The sequence below is a fragment of the Aquarana catesbeiana genome, linkage group LG03 (genome assembly GCF_042186555.1).
Source record: "Aquarana catesbeiana isolate 2022-GZ linkage group LG03, ASM4218655v1, whole genome shotgun sequence".
Classification (NCBI taxonomy): domain Eukaryota; kingdom Metazoa; phylum Chordata; class Amphibia; order Anura; family Ranidae; genus Aquarana; species Aquarana catesbeiana.
Genome location: NC_133326.1, coordinates 634,178,786 through 634,200,278, shown reverse-complemented (window position 1 = coordinate 634,200,278; position 21,493 = coordinate 634,178,786). Strand labels below are relative to the sequence as shown.

Here is a 21,493-nt window from a genome sequence, read left to right as displayed (position 1 = left end):
CTAAACGACTAGCATGAAAATGCAAACGCACCATCACATCTGCGTAAGTGTGAATGAAGCCTAATGCCGCGAACGCAAGAGCGGAATTTTCGACCGGACTGGTCCGACAGACCGAGTCCAGCTGACAATTCAACCGTGTGTGGGCTTCATCGGACCTGCAGTGGACTTTTTCGGTCAAAAATCTGACGGACTTTAGATTTGGAACATGTTTCAAATCTTTCCGACGGACTCGAGTCCGGTCGAAAAGTCCGCTCGTCTGTATGCTAGTCCGACGGACGAAAACCGACGCTAGGGCAGCTATTGGCTATTGGCTATCAACTTCCTTATTTTAGTCTGGTCGTACGTCGTCATGTACGAATCCATCGGACTTTGGTGTGATCATGTGTAGGCAAGTCCATTTGTTCGGAAAGTCCATCGGAAGTCCGTCAAAAGACAGTCGGATAGACCGTCGGACCAGTCCGGTCGAAAAGTCCGCTCCTGTGTACGCGGCATAAGATGACCATGGGCAGTCCTGGCGCAGTGCCTTAAGTCTTGTGTGATTTGTGATGCTGGATTCATATGGTGTATTCATTGGTTTCCTCCAACCCAAAAAATGTAATGGTGGGTTTCTGAAACACTCAGAATGTGAATGCGTGTGTTTGTATGACTGCTGGATGGAAGATAAATAACACAATACACTATATGCTTATTACCCTTTCGTTTTTCACCTTTCCCATTCAAATCTAAAGCCACCCATGACCACTTTATACTCCTTTTATACTTACCATTCCTTGTTTCATTACGACCACCAAAATATGTGATAATATGATATTTATAATATGACATTTATGTTTTTTGTTTTACTATAGGATGCATTTTGCAATTTGTTGAGGCAAAATGCCCGTCTTCAAGAAACTTCATGTCAAAGGAATGACACCAATATTACTGTGCAGGTAAGAAAATATAATATGGTTGTAATAGTCATAAAGCAGATTGAAAGTCAAACATTGACAACAGATCTAATGTTACCTTTAATTTTACTTTATCACACTAAAAGGTTTATTATGTTAAAAACATCACTATAAACGTGCTCAGTATTGAATTGCAGATAATGCACCCTGGATGAAGCACACATAAGAAAGGGAAGGGACTGAGTGGAACAGGAGCTCAGTATTCAATTGTAAAGCACAGGAGGTACTGCTTTACCAGTGACCATAGTGTTTTATACATACCTCCCAACTTTTTGAGATGGGAACGAGGGACACCTATTAGCAAAAGTATGTAGGCATAGGACACACCCCCTGCCATGCCCACTTAAAGGAGAATTGTACAAAAAAATGATTAGTGTTTTTTTTATTTTACCACTAAAATTCCTTTATATTGGCTTTTGAAATGTACAAATGCAGCAATTTGGAAATTGGGTGAAAGGTTTAGCACTGGGAAACACTTTTTGAAGGATAAATAGTGCATTTTATATACAATTATATAGATCAGTCCAAAATGAGGGACAAATGAGGAGGAATGAGGGACAGAGGGACTTGGTTGCAAATTAGGGACAGTCCCTCGAAATCATGGACAGTTGGGAGTTATGCTTTATAAAGGCTCTGCTTCTGGGTGCCAACAAAGCTGGGGGATCAGCCATTTGCCACAGTGTCGTCAGCACCGAAAAGGAAATTCTTTAATATAAAAAGGAATATGTGTTAGAGATTCTGTATATAGCCCTACAGAACAAACAGTGCACAGTCCACATGTGTTATTATCCTGCTTCTGCCAACAGGAAACTTTATTCAGAGAAAAGAGTTTACCATAGAGCAGCTACAAACTTACAAACACTACCATCTACTGGCTGAAGAATATATCTCTACTGAATACTGTGATGTAGTTGTACAAAAATTCATGATCATTGTATTCCAACACCCCCCACTCAACAACTACTCCTTATGGTAGTCCCATTTTTTATCTCAGTTCTTTAAATCTGTTTCTTGTGAGTAGTTTTGTCAAAGCATCTGATCTACATTTGTTTCTTATGGGTTGGAAGTTTTTGTATCTCATCTCATAAATCTGGTTCTGGTTTTAATGCTACGGGGGCAACATAGGACAGACATTTTGCTGGGATGCCTTTACTGCTTCTGGTGGAATTCCTGATTGAAGCCACTTGTGACACTGATGCAGAATTTCCCTCAATTGAAAGTGTTTGTATTAGTTCATGAAATTTTGAACACATTGAAGTTTCATCAACACTTCTACTGATGGTTACTTTGTTTATGTCTTGGTGTAGAATTCTGTATCCCTTTTGAGATTCACTGAACTTCACAAGTACAACTTCCTTTGTGCAAGCATGCTATTTTATATGTTTTTTTTTTGGGATGTGCACATAGGCTTTGCTTCCAAAATTTTTTAGATGGTTCAAATTCAGGGGCTTTTCCATTCCACAGTTCATATGAAGTTTTCTTGATTTTGTAAATAGCATGCAGATATAATTGCCTCCCCCAATATGTGGTTGGTATATCTACATCAAACAGCATGGTTCTTCCACTCTCACATAGAATACGGTTCATTCTTTCCGCAACCCCATTTTGTTCTAGGTTGTATGGTACAGTAGTTTGAAATATTATGCCATGCTTTCTGAGAATTGCCTGTGTGTTATCGCCTGTATATTCAGCTCCATTGTCTGTGCGTAATACACTCTACATTTTGCCAAATTAGTTGCTTACTTGAGATAAAATACTGTTCAAGTCTCTCTGGTACTTCACTTTTGTAACAGATAGTTTAGTATATCTGGAGTAATCATCTATAAAAGTGAGAAAATACCTCTTCTTTCCTGAAGTTGATTTTTCCATTGGGCCACAAAGATTTGAATGAATTCCAGAGGATTTTTACCTCTGCTGTTACTCTGCTTTAAAAAGGTTTTTCTTGTCATTCTTCCTTTTATACAGCTGGTGCATTTCACTGTGTGATTACATGGACTAATTGTTATTCCACTTGCATAGTCATTCTCACTTAATTTCTTTATTATATCAGGACTTATGTGCCCAAGTTGTCTTTGCCATGTGTGAATGCAGTTTGAATGTTTTTCCATCTTGGCAGTGTTAACCACCTAATTGCAGTTCAGCTGATACAGTTCATCTGTATTTTTAGCCTTTACAAGTAAGGCATACCCTTTTGTGATGGCATCACTGTCATCTTAGAAGGTCACTACATTACCTTGTTTTATGGGCCTCCTCACTGACAAAAGATTAGTTTCAAGAGCAGGGAAATAGAGGACATTTTTCACAGGTATCTTTCTGTTGATACTTTAGGAAATAAGACAATAAAGAAAACCGTCTCCTGTTCCTTCTGATTCCATTATTTGCCTTTTAGCTGTACTGATTTTTTTCTGTTTTACTCTGTTCAAGGTGAATAAAGACATTTCTGTCATTTGTCATGTGACTCATAGATCCTGAATCAACACACCATGCCTGCGAAGATTGGAAGAAAAATCAATTTCTTCCTTCACACTTTTGGCCTTTTGTAGTTTAGTTTGTTTTTGCATTCTAGCTTTGCAGGTTCTGCAGTCTGCTTTTAACCACTTCAGCCCTGGAAGATTTGGCTGCTCAATGACCAGGGCACTTTTTACAATTTGGCACTGCACTGCTTTAACTGGTAATTGCGCGGTCATGCAATGTTGTACCCAAAAAAAATTTGCGTCCTTTTTTTCCCACAAATAGAGCTTTCTTTTGATGGTTTTGATTGCCTCTGCGATTTTTATTTTTTGCAATATAAATGGAAAAATACTGAAAATTTTGAAAGAAAATGATATTTTCTACATTTTGTTATAAACAAAATCCAATAAACTAAATTTTAGCCATACATTTAGGCCAAAATGTATTTGGTAAAAAAATGTCAATAAGCGTATATTTATTGGTTTGCACAAAAGTTATAGCATCTACAAACGAGGGTACATTTTCTGGAATTTATGCAGCTTTTAGTTAATGACTGCTTATCTCGTTTCTTGAGGTGCGAAAAAGGCAGGCAGTACAACCCCCCCCCCCAAATGATCCCATTTTGGAAAGTAGATACCCCAAGGAAATTGCTGAGAGGCATGTTGAGCCCATTAAATATTTTATTTTTTGTCACAAGTGATTTAAAAATGACAAAAAAAAATTACACAAAGTTGTCAGTAAATTATATATTGCTCACACATGCCATGGTTATATGTGGAATTACACCCCAAAATACATTCTGCTGCTTCTCCTGTGTATGGGGATACCACATGTGTGAGACTTTTTGTGAGCCTAGCCATGTACAGGACCCCAAAAACAATCATCGCCTGCAGGCTTTCTAAGGGCGTAAAATGGTGATTTCACTTTCTCACTACCTATCACAGTTTTGGAGGCCATGAAATGTCAAGATAACACAAAACCCTCCCAAATTACCCCATTTTGGAAAGAAGACACTTCAAGCTATTTGCTGAGAGGCATGTTGAGTCCATGGAATATTTTATATTTTGCCACAAGTTTCAGGAAAATTAAAATTTTTTTTGGTTACACAAAGTTGTCACTAAATGATATATTGTTCAAACATGGCATGGTTATATGTGGAATTACATCCCAAAATACATCCTGCTGCTTCTCCTGAGTATGAGGATACCACACATGTTAGACGTTTTGGCAGTCAACCGCGTACAGGACCCCGAAAACCAATCACCACCTTCAGGCTTTCTAAGGGTGTACATTTTTTATTTCACTCCTCACTACCTATCATAGTTTCGGAGGCCATGAGATTGCACCCCCCCCCCCAAATGACCCCATTTTGGAAAGTAGACACCCCAAGCTATTTGCTGAGAGGCATGTTGAGTATTTTGCAGATGTGGGGGTTTTGTGCTATCTTGACATTTCAGGGCCTTGGTAACTGTGATAGGTAGTGAGGAAGTGAAATCACTATTTTACATCCTTAGAAAGCCTGATGGCTGTGATTGGTTTTTGGGGTCCTGTACACGGCTAGGCTCCCAAAAAGTCTCACACATGTGGTATCCCCTTATTCAGGAGAAGCAGCAGAATGTATTTTGGGGTGAAATTCCACATATGTCCATAGCATGTTTGAAAAATATAAAATATTCCATGGACTCAACATGCCTACCAGCAAATAGCTTGGGGTGTCTAATTTCCAAAAAGGGAAATTTTTTTTTTTGGGGGGGGGGTTTGAACTGTACTGGCATTTTATGCACAAACGTAGAAGCTTATAACACATCACCCACTCTTCTAACCACTTGAAGACAAAGCCCTTTCTGACACTTTTTGTTTACATGAAAAAATATTTTTTTTTGCTAGAAAATTACTTCAAACCCCCAAACATTATATATTTGTTTAAAGCAAAGGCCCTACAGATTAAAATGGTGGGTGTTGCAATTTTTTTTCACACAATATTTTTCAAACACAATTTAAAAAAAACAAACAGTTTTTTAGGTCTACTGCTAAAATTACTGCCCTCAATCTGACCCTTGCAGTGATACCTCACATGCATGGTGCAATTGCTGTTTACATATGACACCAGACCGATACTTGCTTTCGCCTTTGCGTGTGAGCACGGGGTTGCAGGGGTGCTTTTTTTTTTTTTTTTATTTAATTTTGCTTTTTTATTTTATTTTTAAACTGCTCCTTTCATTTTTTAAAGTAATGTAAATATCCCCTATGATAGCAATAGGTAGTGACAGGTACTCTTTTTTGAAAAAAATGGGGTCTATTAGACCCTAGATCTCTCCTCTGTCCTCAAAGCATCTGACCACACCAAGATCGGTGTGATAAAATGCTTTCCCAATTTCCCAATGGTGCTGTTTATATCCGGCGAAACCATGAAGTCATGAAATGCTCGTAGCTTCTGGTTCCTTAGGCCATAGAGATGATTGGAGCCATTCTGGTCTCCGATCAGCTCTATGGCAGAACCACTGGCTGCATTCCCGGGTTCCCTGTTGAGACAGGAGAGCCCGAGAAAACCATGGAAGACGGTGGGGGGGGTGTTCCCTCCTGTTCCCTCCCACTGCTTGTAAAAGCAGTCTAGAGGCTAATAAGCCGCTAGGATTGCTTTTATGTGAAACTGATCGCTGGCTGAAAAGAATGATACCAAGATGATACCTAAACCTGCAGGCATCATTCTGGTATAACCACTCAAAGTCCAGCAACATACCAGTACATTGCTTGCCCTTGTTGGGCAAATATTGTAATGTTCTTTTTTTCATGCAGCATGTGGGCTGAATGAAAAAAAAAAGAGATTGATCAGTGGGTATGCCCACCATTAGAGTACCGCCCTTCATCCACCCATTTCTTATTATGGGCATACATGCACCATTTTTTTTTAACTGTGGTGGTGAAATCACCTCCTACAGCACTGGAGTTGCTAATTTACGTATCATGAGAGCAAACGCTGTTGCTGTCAAGATAAATAAATCAGTGCTGCAGCTGAATGGCGTACCTGCTAAGCAAATGATGGTTAACAATAAAACAAAGAAACATTAAAGTATAACAGTAAGACTTACTATACCTGCAAAGCAAATGCAATAAAACATAGTAAAAATAAAACATTTTTTAACTCAATCTGTGCCTAAAAAATATACCCTGAAGCAGGGGGGCAATCCGCCCCTAATGTTAGGAGCAAATCGCTCCTCCACCCATGCCCCCATGCTTCGGCATATATATGCACTTTTTTTTTAAACTGTGGTGTTGAAATAACCTCCTACAGTGCTGGAGTCATGGCTTTACGTATCGTGGGAGCAAACGCTGTTGCTGTCAGAATAAATAAACCCATGCTGCAGCTGAATGGCGTACCTGCTAAGCAAAAGATGGTTAACAATAAAACAAAGTAACATTACAGTACAGTATAACAGTAAGACATACCATATCTGCAAGGCAAATACAATAAAACATAGTAAAAATAAAACATTACAGGAACAACAGAGAGGGAACAATAGATATAGAACAATAGAGAGTGAACAATAGAGCGAACATAAGAGAAAGAACAATAGAGAGAGAAGAAAAATAAAACCACAACTATTTTTGGCTTTTTTATTTTTTTGTGTTTTTGTGTTTTGTTTTTGCACTTTTATATAAACTGTAAAATGTAAACGTTCCAGCTTAGGGTCTCTGTGATGGCCATCTCATCTTTTGAGACCCTGTGTAAGTGTGCCCTAGGACTGTGTAGTGCTGTATCCTACGCTAATACTCCAGTCACCGATGCAGAGACCAGGTTAGTCAGGACAGGAGGGACAATAAAAGCGGGTGTCACGCCTAAATCCGCATTTACTGCAGACACAACATCTTCTTTGGGGTGTTCTTTTGGCAGGGGACCAGGGAGGACATACGGAAAATGCCTCTCATGCAGCCGTCTCACTGCATTTGCGTTGGGAAGGTGAGGCATAGCACTGTCTGGAAACAGAAGGGCTGTGACGATCTCTTCCTGGAATTTTAGGAAGGATCCAGTCTGTCCTGAAGCTTTGTATAGCACATAAGCATTCAGCAGAGCCGGTTGGAATAAATATACAGACACTTTTTTATACCAGCGTCTGGCCTTACGGACAATTAGGTACGGCACCAACAACTGGTTGTTGAGGTCCACCGCTCACATGTTGAGGTTGTATTCGTGGACACAGAGGGGTTTCTCCATAACACCAGTTGCAGTAGGAATTTGGACTGTTGTATCTGCGTGAAGGGAGGACAGAACGAAAACATTATGTGAATCCCTCCACTTCACTGCTAACAAATTATTACATTTCAAGCAGGCTCTCTCCCCCCGTCTAAGTCGGGACTCTACAAGCCGTTGAGGAAGCCACGGTGATTAGATCGCACAGTGCCACATGCGCCAATTCCACAATTGAAAAGGTGACTAAAAAGTGGCACGCTTGTGTAATAATTGTCCACATACTAGTGGTACTCCTTTCCGAATAAGGATGACACCAAGTCCCACACTATCTTACCAGCGCTCCCTATGTAGTCTGGGCAGTTCTCCGGCTCCACTTGACTATTTCTTCCGTAAACCATAAAACTATATGTATAGCCTGTTGTCCTTGACCCCCTGTTGTCCTTGACCCCATATATGGCACGCTTGCCGGGAAGATACTATTTGATAGACAAGTAGCCAGAAAACTTAATCAGGGACTCATCAACACAGGCAACTTGATTGGGAGTAAAAAAGGCTGCAAACTGCTGGCTGAAGTGGTTTATGAGGGGACAAATTTTGTGGAGTTGATTGTATTCCGGGGTCACCCCAAGGGCGACAGAGTCTGCAGTAAATGCGGATTTCATTGTCATCGAAATGCATGAACCGCAAGGTCTGCTTATATCATATCCTGGCCATGGAGGCAGAGAACATGGGCATATGGTGAATTGGATCAGTGGGCCAATATGATCGCAACTCACTTTTTTAACTATGCCCATGAGGAGGGATAGGCCCAGGAAGGTCTTAAATTTGGAAACCGTAAAACCGAAACCCATTTTCAAGTGGCAATGAATTGACCAGCATACAAATTGCTTTGGTCCACAATAGATCTATAGAGATCTTCCGTGAAAAACAGCGAATAAGAATCAAGTGACGTAAAATCAACTGTTTCCACCTGAATTCTGGGTTGGCCAGTGAATGTGGGAAGTACGGGTGCTGCAGAAGTGGTGGGCTCCCAATTCAGATTGGCAAATGCAGCAGGAAAGGCACTATGGGCTTGATGGGCCTGTGTTTGTCTTCTTCTAGGTGGCTTCGGGACACTAGTTGTGCTAGCCACCTCACCAACTTGAACTGCACTTCTACTAGGCCGCTGGTGCTTGACAGTTCACCAGAAGGATGAGTACTGGCTCTGGCGCTAGTACTGGCTCTCTGCTTCATACGAGAGCCTTGTGGTTCTTTCACCTCAACAACAGCAGAAGAACGGGGTCGGGTACGCCTGACCTTGACAGCGACCACTACTCCGTCGTCAGAGCTATCTGCCAGGGTGCCACTGCTGTCTACTAGTTCATAGTGTCGGCCAGAATCGGACAGATGGGTGACTTCCTCTTCACTCTCATCTGTCAGGCTCAGAAACTTGTAAGCCTTTTCACTAGTGTACCTTCAATTGGACATTTTGACCTCTAAATTTACTGGTACACTAGTGAGACTCACAGGAAAAAAAAGCACCTGTCAGTGACTGCTTCAAACACTACCAAAAAAACTGTTAGCGTTCGCAGGGATCAGGCCTGACTCTGCAAATGCTGCAGTTATGTGTTTTGTGTTTTGTAAGTGACATTGATACTGCACTTGGGTGGGCTGGGCTGGGCAGAGGGGCTAAAAGCAGGTGCTAGCAGTTATTTGGGCTGATCCCGCTAATGCTGCGTTTTTGGGAACCCTAAACTACTGTGGACGCTAGTATAGATCTGATGTATAGATCTGATCAAATCAGGTATTGATCCGTTCAGATACTATACTACTAAGGGAGGTGTATGGTGTGTGCGTGGGTGTTAGCACTACTGGCACTAATCTGATGCTGCCTGGGGCGACGCAGACCCTGACTGACACTAAAAACTGATATTACCCGCCGGGTGATCAGGGGGTTAAACCTTTGTTTAGGTAATATACGGCGGGTGCCCAGATGCTACAAAGAAAATTACCAGCTAACCAGCGTCACCCATGACACTAATACAGTTATCACTGGTGAGAGGGGGTGATTATGGGGTTAAACCTTTATTAGGGGGGTTTAGGGGGGTCCCTAGACCTATCTGGACCTACCATTAAGTACCCTAATGCTGATTATTGTCACAAATGACACCAGTACAGTGATCAAAAAAAAAATATGAACACAGTGACAGGGAGTGAAGGGGTTAACGGGGGGGCGATTGGGGGTGACAAGTGTGCCTATGTGTACTGTGTCAGTGTAGTGTTGGTGCAACTTACTGTGAGATGTCTTCTCTCCTCTCTCTGGAACGGAAAAGAGTTCTACGAGGGGAGATGACATCACTTCCCCTGCCTTTGTTTACACTTACACATGCAGGGGAGGATTTCATTCTCCAGACCCGATCACCAGGTCCAGGCTAGAAATCATTGGCCTGGGCCTGGGGACTGATCGGTTCTGAAGCAAATCAGCTCGTTGCGACCGCCTAGGGGCTAGACATACAGCTACGCGCTTCGCCCAGCCGAGCCAAACTGCTGCAGTATAACTGCGGCGGCTGGTCCGGAACTGGTTAAATAACCTTGTTTCCATTGTATTCCAACATTGTGAAAAATAAGCATAAATGTATATGTGCATGTCTTATGAGAAGCTTGCAAAGAACAGATTACCAATCTTGCCTAGAGATACACTTTAATTAATAGGTATGGTAAGGCTTAATGGAATCACATTGTTTTCAAACAACAGTAGAGTTTAAAAATGACCATGGTATATGAGATATAATATTTAGACACACACACTGGTGAATTGTTTGTTATAGTAATCTGTACTCTTGGAACTGATCCTAACTGCTGGATCATCCAGAACTTTCCCACATTGCCTGACAACATTAAAGGGGTTGTAAAGCTTCATGTTTTTTGTGCATTAAGGTGAAAAAACACCTTGCACTCTCCGGCCCCCTGAGCCCCCGTTTTACTTACCTGAGCCCCAAATCTCCGTGGGCGAGATCCCGTGTTGCTTTCCCCCAGCTCCTGTGGGCTCTTCATTGGATTATTGATAGCAGCGCAGCCATTGGCTCCCGCTGCTGTCAATCAAATCAATGACGCAGCGTGCCGAGTATCACACGGGAACGCGTCCGCAAGCTAACCCCCTTGGGAGAGCGCTTCCCAGAGGGGGGTTAGCTCTTGCGGGGAGGAGCCGAGACAGCCGCCAAGGGACCCCAGAACAGGTGTATTGGTGCCACTCTGTGCAAAACTAACTGCACAGTGGAGGTAAGTATGACATGTTTGTTATTTTTAAAAAAACAAACAAACCGATACAACCCCTTTAAAAGCTAAGTTTACCTTTTCAATAAAATACACTTTGCGGTCAGCCTGCTGGTTGAATGAAAAAAACTACTTCCTGTATTGGCTGTGTAAGAGACTAGCTCCGTCCCGCCCAAAACCTGGGATGCTCTGTGAGTTAAGCTCTCTCTCCAAGCATTACAGGAGCGAGTGCTGTTCCTCGCTGAAATCCCACAAGTGCGCAGTGTGCTGAGCTACATAGTTCAGTGGTTTTGGGGTGTGCGTCCACAGGCTTTTGTTTTTGCTGGAACGAAATGTTTCCCTATTGGGGTCAAACAAAATGAAAAAACCAGCTTGATGAAGCTCAAAAAGGGAATTAATTGCAAGTCAGAAGGCGGTGAAATACTGGTCAGAATCTCTTATAAAGGAGCTCAGATGGAACTTTCAAACTAATCTCAAATGAAAGCTGAATGCACCTGAAAAGGAGTTCTGCATTCTACATTTGCCCATCAACAGAAGCCCCTATTCTCTCACAGGTTATTCTCATTTCTACAGACATCAAATTTGTGATTTTAGTATGCAGATGTGGTCATACCTCATTACATTAGGCATTTACAGCACTGAAAGAGACTTTCTCACTCTTCTAATGCCAGAGTTTGTTTTCAAACTTTAGGGGCATCTGAAAGCTGATTGTTCCCTTTTTATCCTTACTAGGCGGACCTAGTCCTCTCTGAATATGTGTCGGGTTTGTCTTATGCAATGATAATGTGAATCTAATGAGACTCTCCCTGGAACTTATCAGCTGTCCTAATATCCAGATAATTTCTAGTATTTTTTACTAATCTTCTAGTAGAAAGATGTTTAAATTGCATAAACCGGCCATACATGGAACCAAATTCATCCAGTTTGACAGGGACTGGCCTAATTTCAATCCATGTATGCACGCGGTGGTTGTACAGAAGTTGATCTACTTCTGCACAACCGTCCTGTCATATTTTTGCTGTTCAATCAGTGCTGCCGGCTATATCCGGCAATGCTGATCAGTGTATTCTGATGGTGGGGAAGTCAGAATACAAAGGCACAGTGGGAGGATTTCCCTATCCACCGTGAATGTGTGGATGGGGGAATTGGGTCATTTTGTTTTCGTTCAACCAAAAAAATAATAATCTATGGGCTGCTTAAGAATATACTGACCTTATTTGTTTATTCTATTATATTGAGTCTACAGCTGTCTGCAAACATTAGACAGTGGCTGACCAAGCATGTGTGACCCCCCATCTGCCAAAGATCTTTGTGCAAACATTACCTGTGTCAGGACAAATAGTTTTGATTGGCAAAGAAAGTCTAGCCCGGACAATTTTCATTTTCCTGAACAGGCACAGCCTGGGTTGTGGAAGTGCCCACAAATTTAAGAAAGTCCTCTTTTCTGATTATAAATGGCCTGGTTGGGCAAATACTCTCTTTAGATGTAGATGTAGATTTCTGTAGACTTCTGTTCCTGTATGTCTTTCATTGCCTTTCACGTTTTATTTTCATAGCAAGTTGCTAAAGAGTTCACAGAAATTCTTAACCACACGATCTTGAACAATATGACTGCTTCTGAGCTACGTTCAGCTGTCTCCTCCATAGTGGAGACTGTGGAGACCTCACTGTTGGTAACATTCTCAAAACACCCTAAGAATCAAAACATCAGTACGCCCGAGCTGGGTAAGTGGATTGACACAATGGCTTCAAAGGTCTATTAAACTGGTTGCTGATGTCACTGTATAGACAGCAAATATGCTTTACAATATCATACACTCAAGACTTTTACATCATACAGCTTCTAACACCGTTTATCATTTGGCATTGCACATACATAACTATGGGCAATCACTGAAAGCCTGTCACCAACCTAAAAAAATGCAGGTAAAGCACGCAAAAGTCAAGCATTGAAAATTATTACTTACAGTGTTCTTCCATCCACATTCAATACTTCCTTCTTTTAACCCTATTATCATAGGTATTTTTTTTTCTAATGCACACCTAACCACCTGCCCCCTGGACCCTGTTCCCTCACAACTACTATGATCACCCTCTTGCACTAGAATACACTCTCTAGCTCACATCTTCAATTTCTCCCTCTCTAATGGCATCATTCCCAACCCTCTAAAACATGCAATAGTCATTCCCATACTTAAAAAGCCCTCACTGGACCCACCAATTTTAACAACCTAAGACCCATCTCCTTTCCCCGTTTACCTCCAAAGTCTTAGAACCCATTTGAATTTTGCCCACAATACTCCAAAGAATTGCTCCTAAAACCTAAACTCACAAATCATGACTTACTAACTGCAAAAATCAATGTCCACCACTATGTACTCTTATGCCCTGTACACACGACCGGTTTTGCCGTCGGAATAAACTCTGTAGGTTTTTACAATGGAGTTCCCACAGAATCCCGCTCAAGCTGTCTTGCATATGCACGGTCACACCAAATTCCAACCATCCAGAACACGGTGACGTACAACACGTACGATGGGACTAGAAAACAAAAGTTCAATATCCAGTAGCCGATAGCTTCCGTCTCGTACTTGCTTCAGAGCATGCGTCGTTTTTAGTGCGTTGGAACAGCATACAGACGAGCGTTTTTTCCGACAGTAATTTATTCCATCGGGAAAATATAGAACATGTTCTCTATCTAAGTCTGTCTGAATTTTCAACAGAAGAAGTCCGATGGGGCATACACATGGTTGGAATATACCATGAAAAGCTCCCATCGGCCTCTTTCTGTTGAAAATTCCGCTCGTGTGTACGCGGCATAACTCTCAGACTTCTCTGTTGCTTTTGATATAGTTGACCACCCACAACTCCCCTCCCTTGGCATCTGTGACTCTGCTGTTTCTCCTCTTACCTATCTCACTGTACCAATAATAACTGTATATAAGGATTTCCTTTTTCATGGAGAAGTCAAAGCATACCTTCGGTCAAAATGTAGCTTTAGATATGCTTTAGGTATAGATTAGTTTCAGTCAGTTAGTTTCTAGCCAAATCTTTTCATGGTTTTTATAAAGTATTAAAGGTTACAAATGCTGTCAACTTTTTATTTCTGTCTTTGTCCCCTTTTTGGAGATTTACCCACATTTCTTGTCTACTTGGCATGTTTTAGACAGAAGGGGAACTGAGAAATTATTTCTTTACTTCCTGTCTGTTTTTATGGGTGTAAGACAGAACTGGAAGCAAGGGGAAATCCCTCAGAGAGGACACAGTCAGTTGTAAAAGCATATTTTCCTTATTTGATGAGCAAATCATTTTTTAATAATCAGACATCAGATTATGTATAAGGCTAGATTTACATTATTGTGATTTTATGGTCTCTCCGTGATTATTTGTCTTTCTTCCAGAGGTTCACATGAAGGCTGCCATAGACATATGTAGTGGAGGAGAAACTTCCATAACCTTAACTGTGCTGGAGAACACCATGCAGGTCCCTTGTACACATGTTAGCGGAGATAGGGGTGAGTTCCGATTTTATGTAATGATGCAAAGAGCAAAATGCAAGCGGTAGGAGTCCATTATTGTTGTACAGAAATTACCTTTTACTGCACAGCTCAAAAGAAACCCTTCTAAACAAAACCAGCATCATACTTCTATATTAAATTACATATTATAGATTGTTATTAAAAAAATACAAAAATACATTTTAACACATCTCCCACAACAGTACAAAAATCCACATCCATTTTTTAAACATTTAAAACCAGAAAACCTAAAAACATTTAAACTATTTAAAACATAGTAGGGGGAGATTCCAAATCTCTAGACCACACCCTGGATATGTCACTTCCGACCACAGTGGAGCGCAAATCGGCGACCCTGCTTCCACTTTCTTTTTTTACTTAGCATCGGGACTCAATTGAGGCCATTTTGCTGTATGTGACTCCTGTAATGGGAGTCATATAGATCTGGTGAGTAGGCCGGTGTTGGTGGAGGAAGATCTCTAGTCATCTATTGTTGGATCAATTGAACCATATGCACCATTGGAAATGATGTGATGGAAGTTGTTTGGACATTGCTGTACTCACAATATATTGACTTTCTGGACACTGTACTAAAAGTTTAATTCATACAATTTATACATGCTGGAGATAAGATAGCTGGTGGTGTGCTATGGTGAGGTCTATATTGCCAATTTGCACATTCACTGTATGTTTGTTAATTTGCTAGGGACATCTAGTGGTCGTGTGTTATCATTGCACTCAATTTGCACTTTATTTATATATGCTTTGTTAAAGGAATAGGATGCGCGGTTTACTACATCTTTTTCACATTGTTCAACAAGGGCCCTTGTGTGATGGTAATACTGTATAAAAAGATACACATCTGTGTTAAAGGGAACAGGCTAAATATTCCATCTTTATCACATTTACATATTTCTTCCTAGACGGAGCAATTTTCATTTCCTATAAAGGATTGGAATCTAAGTTGAACGCCAGCCTTCTTGGGGCTATAGGAGAAAGTGACAATAAAGATATGGAGGAGATCAATTCCCCCATTATAAGTGGAGCCATCACTAGTCCCAATATAGCATACCTGGAACCCCCGGTGGTCTTCTACCTGAAACAACTAAAGGTCAGTACAAAAAAAGCATCAAACTGATAATTTATTAATTTGTTCTATATCAAGTATCCTCTCACCTATTGGAGCACCACCAACTAGGTCTACAAGCATATCTGCATATATCACTGTAGATAGAATACAATAGAACCATTTGGAGGGTTTTTTTTTGTTTTTTTGTTTTTGTATTAATTATTTTTCTTATGGCGTTTTAGTGTCAAAATATTTGGTGGTGTCATAAGTTTGTTTTTGTGGCAGAAACAACCAGGACCACTTTGAGAGGATGATAAAATGCTTACCAGATTTAATTACCCTGGTTTTCTGATTTCACTAGGTACACGAGCCAGCAGTGGGCTAAAATATTTTATGGAAATTGAGGCAAACATTCTAAACATTACAGCCTGGTTCTGAGTTATTAGCATCTGGCTTCCAGGGGGGCAGATGGCTTATACAAAATCATACAGAAGAAAGCTACCCTTTTGAACTGTTATTGGGGGTACATCGGCCAGTTCAAAGGGATATCAATTTCAAACTCAACTGTTCACAAAGCGTAAGGCGTGGCCTAATGTAGCATGTGATCGGATGTCTTTCTTAGCAGCTCTGTGATCCCTCTGCACAATCCTGTGTAATCCTCTTCACCTGCCACACAAACTTGGCTGAAATCTCTCCTCTATGCTTGGGGAAGATTCTGCAACATTTCTGGGGGATTCTGGTGCATGGGAAAAGGAAAGAAACAGCCCCCAGCTAGGATGAGTATTACCACACGCTCCGGTCAAGATGGCCGCCGCTCCACCATCCCACACTCGTCCCTGGCATCCACGCCGGATCTTTTTGATGAGGAGCCTGATCCCTTACTGCCACCTTCTCTCGGGACCTCGGCACCCCCGGCACTATCGGTCATCCCTCCCTACAGCGATGATGGCCTAGAGGACGGACCGGAACCACAACCTACCCTGCTGGATGTTCTTAAACTAATTAAGGTAAACCATTCAGATATTATGGGGAAAGTGGAGGAACTTAAACTGGACATAACAATTATGCGCCAGGACATGCATAAAATGAGGGACCGGGTCTCTGAGAGCCGTATTAGCGACTTGGAAGATGCTGTCGGCCCAGTCCAAGCTACCCAAAAAACGCATGGCACTAAAATCCTTTCCCTGGAAGACAAGGTAGACGATTTGGAGAACTGTCTGTGCAGAAATAACCTGCGTCTGGTGGGCCTTCCCGAGTGGGTTGAAGGTTCCGACCCGGTCTCTTTCCTGGAAAGCTGGTTTACTCAGGAATTCGGTAAAGACTGTCTATCCCCCTGTTTTGTGCTGGAGCGTGCACATAGAGTGCCTGGCAGGCCACTTCCTGCAGGCAACCCCCCCGCACCATGATAATCCGTCTTCTCAATTACCATGACAGGGACTCTATTCTGCATGCTGCCCGCATAAGGGGGAGCCTAAAGATCAACAATGCATCTGTGTCTCTGTTTCCTGATTACTCTCCGGCGGTCCACGCCTCAAGAGCCAAGTACCAACACGTTAAGCTGAAGTTGAGGGACAAGACCATCCAATGCTCTATGCCAGTGGTTCTCAACTCCAGTCCTCGGGACCCACCAACAGGCCAGATTTTAAGTATGACCTTGGGGAGTTGCAGACTAGAATACTGCAATCACTGAGCAGCAAGTGATATCACCTGTCATGTATTTCAGCTATCTTGCAAACCTGGCCTGTTGGTGGGTCCTGAGGACTGGAGTTGAGAACCACTGCTCTATGCTGTTTCTTGCCACGTTGAGAGTTGTGCACCAAGGCCAGGTGCACTTTTTCCAATCCCCAGCAAATGCTCTTTCTTGGTTTGTGTCTCTGCATCAGCCGGGTCGAATGTCTGACCGGACCCCGGACACCTGAGCTGACTAGTCTCCTGGAAATAAGTTTATTTTTCCTTTTTTCTTTCTTCCCGGCAGGAGGGCCTTTACCTATGGCAGGTGATTCAAATTACCTGTTCTCACAAGAGGACATGATCTCAATATGGGATCTGTGCTGCTATTTATATGCATATTTGGTTGACACCTGACTTTCTTTAAGTTTCGGTCGCTGATTTGCCTGTATTGGCCATGTTTCTAGTATTTACTAACAGTTCGGGGTCTAAGCCTGCTCCTGGTTTATGGGGTAAGGCAGGGGTTAAATACATTCTACTGCCAGTTCTCATTGTGTCTTTGATAAACATGGGTATGTTGTGTGCATGGATGATTGTGATGTGTAAGTGTGTGTTTGGTTTTTGTCCTGCCTTGTCCTCCCTCAGGGATTGCAGCCGTGACAACACCTTTGATTTGTTGACTTTCACTAATTTAATATGTCTTTGGTCAAGTGTGTCTCCTGGAATATTCGGGGTCTAAATTCAAAATTTAAAAGGGCTTCCATGTTTGACTTCCTCAAGACACATAAGCCTCATATACTGTGCCTGCAGGAGACACACCTTATGGGGTCAAATGTGCTTGCCTTAAAGAAACACTGGGTTATGCATGGATATCATTCCACATTTTCTAATTATGCCAGGGGGGTGTCCATCCTCATAAGGAAGGGCCTCCCCTTTTCATGTGACAGAGTGATTTTAGACCCTAATGGGCGACGATACATTTTTCTTTAATGCAAAATACACGCCACCCCATTACTTTTGGTGGTAGTGTATGCTCCCCCCCGTCACGGCTGCACTCTTTACTGATCTGTGTACAAGGTTATCTGATTTGCCCAAATTAGCCACCCTTATTGTGGGGGATTTTAACTCTGTAATAGACCCTATCTTGGATAGACTGAAACCCATCCAGTACGAATCTAGGCTGTTTTGTCAGTGGTGTACCTCCTTTGGATATATTGACCTATGGCGACAACAAAACCCTTTGGCCAGGGAATACTCTTGTTAGTCCCGGTCTTACCGTACTCTTTCCAGGCTGGACTATGCCCTCGGGACTTCTGACCTGACCTCATATATCCAGACAGTGTATTACATATCTCAGACGATTTCTGACCACTCCGCCCTGTGTGTTGAATTACTGCTTAGCCACAGACCCTCCTTTCGGTTGTGGAGGCTCAGTCCCCTTTGGATATCCACTACCGAATTTGAGGAGCCGGTCCAGCGTGACATGTCCCTATATTGGGGGGACAACGCCGGATCAGCTTCTTTTGGCCCCACATGGGATGCCTTCTAGGCGTCTGTACGGGGCTCATACATCTCTAACATTGCTAAACATAGGAGGTCCTCCAGGGCTGCTCTTCTGGCCTTGGAGTCCTCTCTGGATGCCGCTAGGGCCCAATACTTTGCGCTCCCCACCCCGGACTCTCATGGAGTGCTGGTGGGGGCGCACAGGGCCCTGGATCTCCATAGGGTGGACACAACGCGGACTCAGCAGTTATACTTGTCGGCCAGGCTACATGAGTATAGTGGGAAAAATAGTAAAACTTTAGCTTTTCTCTCTCGCACTGAATATATAGATAGGACTATACCACAGATTCAATTGCCGGATGGCACTGTTACCTCAGATCCATTGATCATAAATCAGACGTTTAAGGCCTTCTACCAAAACTTATACGCAGCCCCCCCTTCCCCAGACGAAGTGAAAACACTGGGGTTCCTTGACTCCCTTCAGTTTCCTGTATTGGAGGACTCCCACGTCTCCATCCTAGACACTCCTCTGACAATTGATGAGATTACTGACGCTATTTGCTCTCTACCCCCCAATAAAACTCCTGGGTTGGACGGTTTGCCAGCAGAATGGTACAAAACATATGCTGATGAATTGGCGCAGAAATTACTGCCCCTTTTCAATCAGGCAATGGAGGAGGGCGAACTTCCTCCCTCCATGACAGAAGCTCTTATTGTAGTGCTACCCAAGCCTGACAAAGACAAACTATTGTGTGAGTCATACCGTCCGATCGCGTTACTAAATAGTGATGTTAAAATACTAGTGAAGGTTTTAGCTCTAAGATTACAAAAGGTTATTCTCCATCTTGTCCACAGGGACCAGACAGGGTTCATGCCTGGGAAGAGTACATATGACAACATTCGTCGCCTTTATTTACATATTCACAGGGCTGCCACTGACAAGAGGAATGGACTGGTGCTATCACTAGATGTGATGAAAGCATTTGATACTGTAAGCTGGTCATTTCTTTAGGAAACTATGCATCGTATGGGTTTTAGTGTCCAATTTATTGCGTGGGTCAGGTTGCTTTATACCAACTCCAAGGCAAGGATAAGTACCAATAAAGATGTGTCGGACAGTTTAATTTGCAGAGGGGTACCAGGCAGGGCTGCCCGCTTTTGCCACTTCTGTTCGCACTAGCCATTGAGCCACTCGCTCTGGCAGTGCGGCAGACGGTGACAGTGGGAGGCATCTGCTATGGCGAGCTGTTGGAGAGGATCTCTCTATATGCGGATGATCTATTTGGATGGCTCAGAGCAGTCCTTCATCTCTTTGATAGAGGTTGTGGAGGAGTTTGGGAGGGCCTCGGGATTGAGAGTTGGCTGGGAAAAGTCTGTTGCATTCCCTATAGGCCCCAAAGGGATTATGCTTACCTAGCCCGATCTAAGTTGACCATATGTCATATATTCAAATACCTAGGAATATATATTAACAATAACCTATCACATTTCCAGATCCTCAATATTACCCCGATTATATCACATATGGAGGCCAAGTTACGCTCCTGGGCCTCATTAACCACTAAATTTAATTGGACGCGTAAATATTTTAAAAATGATATTCTCATCCAAATTTCTTTACGTTTTTCGGGCTTCCCCAATCTTTTTATTTAAAAAACTTTTTACTAAAATTAATTCACTTTTGTCCTCCTTTCTTTGACAGGGTTCGAGCCCGAGAATTGCAAGGGCCTCACTTCAGGCTGCAAAGCTGGATGGTGGGTTAGCCTGCCCTAATTTACGTCACTATTTTTTAGCATCACAGCTTGCTTATGTTTATGACTGGTTTCTTGAGGCCTACTCTTCCTGCTCCACTGCTCTGTTGACTGCCATTAATGGCCCCAGGACCTCACTTATAGATACTCTACATAGGTCCATGCCTAAATGCTGCTCTAGGGGTTCACCGATTGAAGTGGGTTGGCTAGCCTGGCACAAGGGTAATAAAGGCTCCAAGGCTCCTTTATGGCATAATCCTAATTTCCTAGAGCTCATGGACCACCCAGACTCTCAGTGGTGGACAGGACTTGGTATCACCCATATCTCTCAGATTTACTTAAATGATGCATTTATCTCGTTTGAAGACCTGAAAGCTAGGTGTGGTGTAACAAACAAATTTTATTTCAGATACCTCTTATTACGCCATGCCGCCAGGGCACAGTTTTCTGGTCTGTCCCTGGAGCCCACTGAATCACCTCTGGAGGCACTAATGTCTTATCCGGACATTAGAAAACTGGTCACGACTGTTTATTCTTGCCTGCAGGCTGCGGGGGTCAAACCCTTTCAGATTGCTCAGCGGAAATGGGAAAAGGAAATGCCTGGGTTGTCAGAGGAAGGCTGGGAGGAGGCCTCAGAAGTGTGCTTCCTTGACCTTATTGGATCTAATGACCAATATATACAATTTAAATTCATACATCAGTTACATTATACTCCTGCCAGGCTGGCCCATATGGAATATGATTCTGCTGCTTCCTGCATTCGATGTGGCTTCTCTGAAGCTGGTTATATGCATATGTTTTGGTCCTGCCCTGTCCTGTCCGCCTTTTGGAGGGACCTATTTTCTTTTTTTGAAAACACACTACAAATACAGGTGCCCTGCACCCCAGAGGTTGAACTATTGGGTGTGTTGGATGACTTTATACACAGGACTCATACTCGTGTTCTTGTCCGTATAATATTGTTTCATGCTAGAAATTTCATTTTGATGCAATGGAAGACTGCAACTGCTCCAGATGTTCAAATATTGTACCGTATGTTGAATAAAGTTATACCAATTTTTAAATTGGTCTACAAGGGCAGGTCCTGCCCAAAAAAATTTACAAAGATTTGACAGCCCTGGCTTGATATAGCGTATTCCTTT

General features: G+C 42.4%; 1 protein-coding gene across 2 annotated transcripts in view; it reads left to right on the top strand.

The window, feature by feature from the left end:
- The window catches only part of LOC141133241 (adhesion G protein-coupled receptor E3-like), a 131,823-nt gene that overhangs the window by 73,462 nt on the left and 36,868 nt on the right, over positions 1 to 21,493 (top strand). For both annotated transcript variants that reach the window (XM_073622500.1, XM_073622499.1), the window contains 4 exons: positions 849 to 932; positions 12,399 to 12,567; positions 14,244 to 14,357; positions 15,284 to 15,471. In XM_073622500.1, coding sequence (XP_073478601.1) covers positions 849 to 932; positions 12,399 to 12,567; positions 14,244 to 14,357; positions 15,284 to 15,471 — 555 coding nt within the window. The remainder of the gene's footprint in view (positions 1 to 848; positions 933 to 12,398; positions 12,568 to 14,243; positions 14,358 to 15,283; positions 15,472 to 21,493) is intronic.